The sequence below is a fragment of the Carlito syrichta genome, unplaced genomic scaffold (genome assembly GCF_000164805.1).
Source record: "Carlito syrichta isolate Samal-C Ts95f unplaced genomic scaffold, Tarsius_syrichta-2.0.1 Scaffold307187, whole genome shotgun sequence".
Classification (NCBI taxonomy): Eukaryota; Metazoa; Chordata; class Mammalia; order Primates; family Tarsiidae; genus Carlito; species Carlito syrichta.
In genome coordinates, this window is record NW_007251283.1 from 323,840 (window position 1) to 332,691 (window position 8,852).

The window sequence follows — 8,852 nt, forward strand, 5'->3', positions numbered from 1 at the left end:
TTTTTCATTTATTGTAGAGATGAGGTCTCGCTGTCCAGGTGGGTCTCGAACCCGCAGGCTCAGGCAATCCACTCACCTCAGCCTCCCAAAGGCGCGGGATTACAGGCTGAGCCACCAAGCCCAGCTAATAAAACTTTTTTTTAAACAAGTGAACGAAACACATATATCTAGTCTCAAAACACAAAACTGGGCCTATCAGCTTTTCCTGAATCTCTTTTGCTGAAGGCAAAGCTGAGCCGCGGACTCAGGCCCAGCCTGGCTCTCCACGACTTGGGAGATGCCAAGTACACAAGTGGAAGCTTGAAGCTTGCACCCAGCACTGACCTCCCTTTGCCCAGGGAGTCTGAAGTGGCCCTCCCTTCTGATATTTTTGTTTCTTGGTTCAGAGTCTCGCTGCCCAGGCTGGAGTGCAATGGCATGGGCATGATTACCACAGCCTCGTCCTGCTGGGCTCAGGTGATCCTCCCACCTCAGCCTCCCAAAGTGCTAGGATTACAGGCATGAGCCACTATGCCCAGCCATTTACAAATGAGTTGATGAGATACAAGAGACCTAGCAACTTGCTCAGAGACACCTTTGAACCACTTATATGCCTTTAGCACTTGTCACAGGCTAAGCATCAAAGTCTAGAAAATGCCAGAAGATTGTCTTCAGAGACTGCCTTCTATTCATTTGCTTTTTTCATTTTTAAAAAATAATATGCCATTAAATTCACTCAATTTAAGTACTCAATTAACCCAAATGTTTTTGGGTTTTTTTTAGATAGGGTCTTACTCTGTCACCCAGTCTGGAGTCCAGTGGCATGACCATGGTTCACTGCAGCCTGGAACTCCTGGGCTCAAGTGATTCTCCTACCTCAGCCTCCTGAGAAGTTCGGACTATAGGCATGAGCCACCATGCTTGGCTAAGTTTTTAATTATTTTCTAGAGATGGGTCCAACTATGTTGCTCAGGCTAGTCTTGGACTTTCTGGGCTCAAGTGATCCTTCCACCTCAGCCTCCCAATGTGCTAAGATTACAGGGGTGAGTCACCACATCCCACCTAGAATTTTAATAAATATACACAGCTGTGCCGTCACCACCTGGTTAAGTTTTCGAACAGTTCCACACTTCTTATCTCTCTGCAATCACTCTCCTCTCTGACACCTGGCCCTAGGCAACCACTGATCTGCTTGTTAAAGTTTTGCCTTTTCATTTTTTAGAGCCAGGGTCTCACTCTGCCAACCCGGCTGGAGTGCAGTGGCGCAATTATAACTCACTGCAGCCTCAAACTCCTGGGCTCAAGTGATTCTTCTGCCTCAGCCTCCTGAGAAACTGGGATTACAAGCGCGTGCCACCACATCAGGCTAATTTTTTTGTTCATACTGATCTTGAACTCCTGGCCTCAAGCAATCCTCTGCTTTGGTCTTCCTATGTGCTGGGATTATAGACATGAGACCGGCTTGGGCAACATAGCGATAGCTTGTCTCAATAAAAACATCAAAGTTAGCTGGGTGTGATGTCACGTGCCTGTAGTCCCAGGTGCTCATGAGGCTGAGATGGAAAGATCACCTGAGCCCATGAGTTCAAGGCTGCACTCGACCCCAATTAAAAAACAGAGACAAGCCGGGCTCGGTGGCTCAGCCTGTAATCCCGTGCCTTTGGGAGGCTGAGGTGAGTGGACTGCCTGAGCCCGCAGGTTCGAGACCCGCCTGGGCAACTTGGTGAGACCTCTACAACAAATCAAAAATTAGCCGGGCATGGTAGCACGCACCTGTAGTTCCAGCTGCTTGGAAGGCTGAGGCGGAAGGATGGCCGGAGCCCAGTAGGTCGAGGCTGCGGTGGCCGGGAGCGGCCACTGCACTCCAGTCTGAGCAACAGAGTGAGACTCCAACTCAAAAAAAAAAAAAAAAAAAAGAGACAAATAATTGACAGAGACCCCAATTGAAGTAAGAACTTCTCAGGGGACTTTAAGGATTAAATGTGACTGCCATTTGCTAGTTATTCAGTACCCACTTACCACTAGTCATCCTCTCCCTCCCTGTCTCTACTAAAGCCCTCCAAATTAGTCACTGTCACATAGTAAAGCCCTGCCCATTTCTTTTTTTTTTTTTTTTTTTTCCTCCCTGCTCTCTTGATGGTTTCTTTGGCTTTGCAGCCATTTCTTTTTATACGTGGCTTTAGGCTCAGGCCCAGCCCTAGAAGGAACCTTACCTATTGGCTATCTTCTCTATATTCTTAAACTCACACCAACCCTCTTTCCACAGATGTTAACTGTCGCTCATAGCTACCAGTAGGCTCACAGAACCAGAAAAAATGTGCTTTTGGGCACGGTGGCCCATAATCCCAGTACTTTGGGAGGCCAAGACAGGAGTGAAGAGGCCAAGAGCTCTAGACCAGCCTGCACAATGTGGCAAGACCCCAGCTCTACAAAAAAATGTTAAGAACTTAGCTAGGAGTGGTGGCACACACCTGTTGCTCTAGCTACTGAGGCCAGAGGATGGCTTGAATCCAGTTCAAGGTTGCAGTGAGCAGCTATGATTGCACCACTGCACTCCAGCCTGGGCAACCGATAACTTGCCTCTTAAGGAAAAACTGGGCATGACGGCTCACACCTGTAATCCCAGCACTGGCAACTTGGGGAGATGTCTCCACAATAAATCAAAAAATTAGCCGGGCATGGTGGTGCACACCTGTAGTTCCAGCCACTTGGAAGGCTGAGGCAGAAGGATCAGCAGAGTCCAGCAGGTCGAGGATGCAGTGGTTGTTGAGCATGCCACTGCACTCCAGCCTAAGTGACAAAGTGAGACTCTGACTTAAAGAAAAGCTTTAGGGGCTGTGCACAGTGGCTCAAGTCTGTAATTCTAGCTTTGTGAGACAGAGGCGAGAGGATTGCCTGAGCCCAGGCATTCAAGTGCAAGACCTGGTGTGGTGGCACATGCGTGCAGTTCCAGCCACTTGGAAGGCTGAGGTGGAATTCTCTGAATCCAGCAAGTCGAGGCTGCAGTAGTTGTAAAACTTGCCACTCAAAAAAAAAAAAAAAGCTTTAAGTAGATTGGGTAAAGAACTTTGAGACACCAGAAGGTCGAAGAATTAAGGGTTTGTACTTAGAGAGTAAGTGTTCTACAAAAACCACCAAAAAAGCAGTTGGAAACTTGGGGCATATGTATTAGAAAACATAATGCAGGCAAATGGAGAAGACATGTTGTCAGTTTTCCCTTTCTCTTCTGTGCACCTTGGGAAGATCACATCAAGACTCGGTGTCTAATGTCAACCATGTAAACTGGGTCCCAGCACCTTTGAATCTGCTAGTACCTAACGTACCTTTGTCATCCAGCAAAAGGTCCCTCTCCCCCAATGAGACGCTTCCACACAACTCTTTTTAACTCATCTGTATTTGTTACAACCTCTTTAAGTAGAATGTGACTTGGGCACTACATTTCCATTCACAAGCCTCACAGTTCCTTTATGAACAGCTTTACAAACACCTAGGTAGGCTTATAATTTTGCTCTTCTAGACAATACTTTTCTTTGGAAAACAAGCCCTGGAGAGTTCTTCCCATCAAGTTGCTTCAGTTTAACATACTTATTTCTAGAGGACTAGCACATGCAGAATTGTTAACTACAGGGATGAAAAGCTTAAAGTCAATTCTAGAAGATGAAACTCAAGTGATTTAAACAAACACTTTTCTTCTAAACATCAAGGTTTATCTGAGAACACTTCAGTGACAAAGATTTGGTCTACTAAGGAATCCTGCTTGATAGCTAAACACTTCAGACCACAAAGTTAACATTAGGCTACATACCCCTTACAACATGTTCCCTCTATCTGTTCAAATAAGCCAAGGTGAAACTAGAAAAGCATTACTAGTTCTGCTTAGTGCCTAAGGTATCACAGCACCACACATGAGGAAAGAAACCTTATCATCCCCTTAAAGGAGTTATTGTCATGCCATACAGATTTTTAAAACGTTAACAAAAACGAAGAACAATCCTTGAAAATATGTTATCGGAGGGAATGAAGATAAAGCATTGGACACGTGTACAAGCCGTTCTTCAGGCAAAGCTTAGTCTACTTCTTCCATGCGCGATGTGTCGTCATCTCCTTCGAGGGGTGGCATCTCTTCAGTGACAGCAGCACTGGTATCATCAGCAGTAGGATCATCTTCATCAATACCTTTTTCAAAATAAAATCCCATTAGAAAGATTTCTTAAAGCCAGCTAATTAGCATAATGCTGTTTATACCCATTTTCAAGACTGAACACTACAGGGTATATGAATTCCAACTTCATTTCTTAGATCTTATGGTGAAAGAGTCCACTTATCCTTACAAGAATGGGACACTCTGTTTCCCAAGCAGAAGGATGACCCAATTTGGAATAGCTGAAAGTCAAGCACCCAGTTCAACAAGTCATGTGTGTTTAAATTTCTATTCCTTCTAACATGACACAGTGCAAAGGCTTACCCAGACCAAGTTTGATCATCCTGTAGATCCTGTTAGCATGTGTCTGAGGATCTTCCAGACTGAAGCCAGAAGACAGGAGTGCAGTTTCATAGAGCAAGATGACCAGATCCTTCACAGACTTGTCGTTCTTATCAGCCTCTGCCTTTTGCCTTAAGGTCTCAATAATGGAATGGTCAGGATTTATCTCCAGGTGTTTCTTTGCTGCCATGTAACCCATGGTGGAGTTGTCTCTGAGAGCTTGAGCTTTCATGATTCTTTCCATGTTTGCTGTCCAGCCATAAGTGCTTGTGACAATACAACATGGCGACGTCACCAATCGGTTTGATACAACCACCTGTTGTCCAAAGCATTAAGCAGAAAGACTTTAACCTTTCAGCTTTCATTGAAATAGGAATATAAGGAACCCAAATATTGAAGGGTCAGAAATACTATGTGCAAATTTAGGTATCCAAAGGGCCATCATCGTTAAATGCACAAGCTAAAACTGTTTTACAAAGGAACATGCAGTTTTCTATGTGGATTAAGTTGGGAACTTACAAAGAAAAATGGCCTATACATTAATACATGTGATGAGCATCTTACAGATGTCAATGACTACAGAACAAAGACAGATTCGTTATACTCACATACCTTCTCAACTTTTTTCTCCAAGATGTCTTTCATGATTTTGCAGAGGTTTTCAAACTTTGTTTTTTTCTCTTCCTGTTTCTTTTTCTCTTCTTCATCTTCTGGAAGTTCTAAGCCCTCTTTGGTGACTGACACTAAAGTCTTCCCTTCAAATTCCTTCAGCTGCTGGACACAATACTCATCAATAGGCTCGATCATATAGATTACTTCCAAGCCATGCTTCCGAAGACGTTCCACAAAGGCCGAGTTAGCAACCTGGTCCTTGGTCTCACCTGTGGTTATTATAAAATAAACACTTTTAGACCTTTAAGAGTAAATAGCTTCATTTACTCCTTACTTTGACTAGCCAAATACTTAGGCATGACCTAACCACACAGATATGACCTAAGTACCTTGCCTAGACCAACACCAATTATATTAACTTACATACAGTGCCACCTGGGTAGAAGACACACCAAGTCCCTACACCCTAGAAGCCTACACTAAAAGTGATGTGCCTGTAACATACACTGACCCTTACCTGTGATGTAATAAATATGTTTCTGGTTTTCCTTCATTCTGGTGCAATAGTCCTTGAGAGAAACCATTTCATCACCAGAAGCAGATGTGTAGTATCTTAACAGCTCCGAAAGCTTCTTCCGATTTTGAGAGTCTTCATGTATTCCAAGCTGAAACAAAACACGTGCTTTAGAAAGACCTTTTCTGCATTAAAACAACACTTAAAATGAGGCCACCTTGAGTGGCTACTAATGACTAGTCGTCTACACCCACCTTTATGTTTTTGGAGAACTGTTCGTAAAACTTTTTGTAGTTCTCTTTATCTTCTGCCAGTTCAGTGAAGAGTTCTAAGCATTTTTTCACCAAATTCTTTCTGATAACTTTCAAAATTTTGCTTTGTTGCAGCATCTCACGCGAAATATTCAGAGGGAGATCCTCAGAGTCCACTACTCCCCTAATGAAATCTGAAAAAATAAAAAACCGAATGTGCTCGGTCATTCCAAGGACAAAACTGGTAACATGTAAACCCAAAAAAGCAGAGACGGAAAAGACCCTGGAAGTGGCAGGAGAAATTCGTTACCCAGTGACAGTACTCACTGAGATATTCAGGGATCAGTTCTTCACAGTTATCCATGATGAAAACTCTGCGTACATACAACTTGATGTTGTTCTTTTTCTTTCTGTTTTCAAACAGGTCAAAAGGAGCACGTCTTGGGACAAAAAGAAGAGCTCTGAATTCTAATTGTCCTTCAACTGAAAAATGCTGTAATAAAACACAAAATACCAACAGACGATGTAAACAAGCTCAATTACCTGACAAATTCTTGCCCCTACATAACTCAAAGCATTTGGGGGTAAGGGAGGAAGAGTGGAGAGCTGACCCATCAACCTTCAAAGCTAACAACCTAGGGACTAGCCCTGAAGCACCCAACAGTCACTGACCTTCACTGCCAAGTGATCCTCCCAGTCGTTGGTCAAGCTCTTGTAGAATTCTCCATACTCTTCGTTAGTAATGTCATCAGGATTTCTGGTCCAGATAGGCTTTGTTTTGTTGAGTTCTTCTTGATCAATGTATTTCTCCTTAATCTTCTTCTTCTTCTTCTTGTCACCATCCTTCTTTTCTTCTTCTTCCTCATCAGAACCAACATCTTCTATTTCTGGTTTGTCATCAGACTCCTTCTCTTCTTTTTCTTTTTCTTCCTCTTTATCTTCCTTTTCTTCAGCCTCATCGTCACTGACTTCTTTATCACGTTCCTTCTCCACCTTCAACAAAAGACATGAAATCACATCACTTCTACATTCCAGAACTAAAGAACAGATTGAAAAGGAGTGGCACACTGAGACCAAAGCCTAAATGTGTTAGCCAAGCCAAGAAGCACTAAGTAGTCAAAAAACTTCTCATAAACATTTGATACAGCAACGACTTAATAGTCCCAGGTACCTTTCTTTAAAGGACGGACAGAGCTTAGGTTCCAACAGGCTTCAGACTAGTCTAGCAAATATTTCAAGTTCCAAAGAACTAAGGACTAAGTCACTTCAGCTGTCTGCACACGGCAACGTACTCTGATTACTAATTACAAGGAGACTTACAAAAAGAGTAATGGGATAGCCAATGAACTGAGAATGCTTTTTCACGATCTCCTTTATTCTTCTTTCCTCCAAGTACTCGGTTTGGTCTTCTTTCAGATGCAGGATAACCTTTGTTCCACGACCCATAGGCTCACCTGAAAGAGAAGCAGGGCAAACGGACTCAGTTTAGCTCTCACCGCAACACCAGCCCTTTCCCACGAGCCTATGAGGTTCATTTAGTTACTGTGGTTGGAAACACTCCTACAGCAGGTCTAAGTGCCTTGCTTCAAATAACCAAGGCCCTACCACTGCATTAATAAGTAACTCACAGCCTACTCCTGAACAGGTCGGGCAAACACAAATCTCACAGCATCCTCAGGACTCCAGCCCCATCCTCCCTGAACTGCCCTAGCCATAACCAAGGGAGGTTCTCTGGGTGCCTACCTGTGTCAGTCCTGACTGTGAACGACCCCCCTGCGGAGGATTCCCAGGCATACTGCTCGTCGTCGTTGTGCTTGGTGATCACCGTTACCTTCTCGGCAACCAAATACGCAGAGTAAAAACCAACACCGAACTGGCCAATCATAGAGATGTCTGCACCAGCCTGCAACGCTTCCATGAACGCCTTGGTCCCAGACTTGGCGATAGTGCCAAGGTTATTGATCAGGTCGGCCTTGGTCATTCCGATTCCAGTATCCACGATGGTGAGGGTTCGCTCTTGCTTGTTAGGTATAAGGTTAATGTGCAGCTCCTTCCCAGAGTCTAGTTTGCTGGGATCGGTCAGGCTTTCATAGCGGATTTTGTCCAAAGCCTGTTAACAAAAAAACATCGTCACGCACACAACCCCAAGCCGGAGTTCATACTCAAACCCCAACCCCAACCCCATTCTGCATTAAAGGGCACTCACATCCGACGAGTTAGAAATGAGCTCTCTCAGAAAGATCTCCTTGTTCGAGTAGAAAGTATTGATGATCAGCGACATCAGCTGGGCGATTTCCGCCTGAAAGGCGAACGTCTCCACCTCCTCCTCCTCCATGGGTTGGTCTTGGGTCTGGGTCTCCTCAGGCATCTGGAAAGGACGCCGCGGCGCTTTAGACCCCGCGCCGCGTCTGCAGCGGCACTCCGGGCCTCCGTCGCGGGCGCCGAATTTGGTTTTCAAGAGCCAGATTTCGGAGATTCGCGAAATTTACGCCAACCGAAAATAGCAGGCTGGCTTGACAAAGGGATGACCTCATTTCGGCGGCGGCTCCAGGAGCGTGTGCGCGCCGCGAGGAGGCCGCCGCGTCCTCCCCTCGCGGGCTCCGCCATGCGGCCTCCTCCCGCCGGCGCCCCCCGGGGACGGGGCTCCGGGGGCGACGCCTCCCGGGACCCGGCGGAGGGGCCTAGGCGGCTGGCCCGCCCGCCCGGTCGCGCCTCCAGAACCTTCGGCAAGCCCCCGGGCCGCCCGGCCCTAAGCGGGGGTAGGGGGCGCAACAGGCCCGAGGCCTCCGGAATGGAGCCGGGGTCGCCCCGGAGCCGCGGCCGAGCGGGGTTCGGGGCTCGGGCTCGGGCTCCCGCCCCCACTGCCCCCCCTCCGCGCCCGCCGCCCCCCACATCAAGCTGAGAGGCCCCGCAGCCGCCCCTCACCGTGGCTACAGGGCCGCACCGGCTCCGCAACGCAGCAGCACCAAGACGCCGAAGCAACTGGCGCGCCGCCCCCGCGCCTCCCTTATAT

At 46.4% G+C, this 8,852-nt stretch overlaps 1 protein-coding gene across 1 annotated transcript; it reads right to left on the bottom strand.

The window, feature by feature from the left end:
- Nucleotides 1-3,355: 3,355 nt before the first annotated feature.
- Nucleotides 3,356-8,846, bottom strand: HSP90AA1 (heat shock protein 90 alpha family class A member 1). Its single transcript, XM_008064080.1, has 11 exons — nt 8,765-8,846; nt 8,046-8,207; nt 7,583-7,949; nt 7,160-7,293; nt 6,512-6,832; nt 6,167-6,332; nt 5,843-6,033; nt 5,592-5,739; nt 5,075-5,343; nt 4,445-4,778; nt 3,356-4,155 (listed from the first exon to the last, which is right to left on the bottom strand). The coding sequence occupies exons 2-11, from the start codon at nt 8,205-8,207 to the stop codon at nt 4,046-4,048; spliced, it is 2,202 nt and encodes a 733-aa protein (XP_008062271.1). The 5' UTR covers nt 8,765-8,846; the 3' UTR covers nt 3,356-4,045.
- Nucleotides 8,847-8,852: the final 6 nt, after the last annotated feature.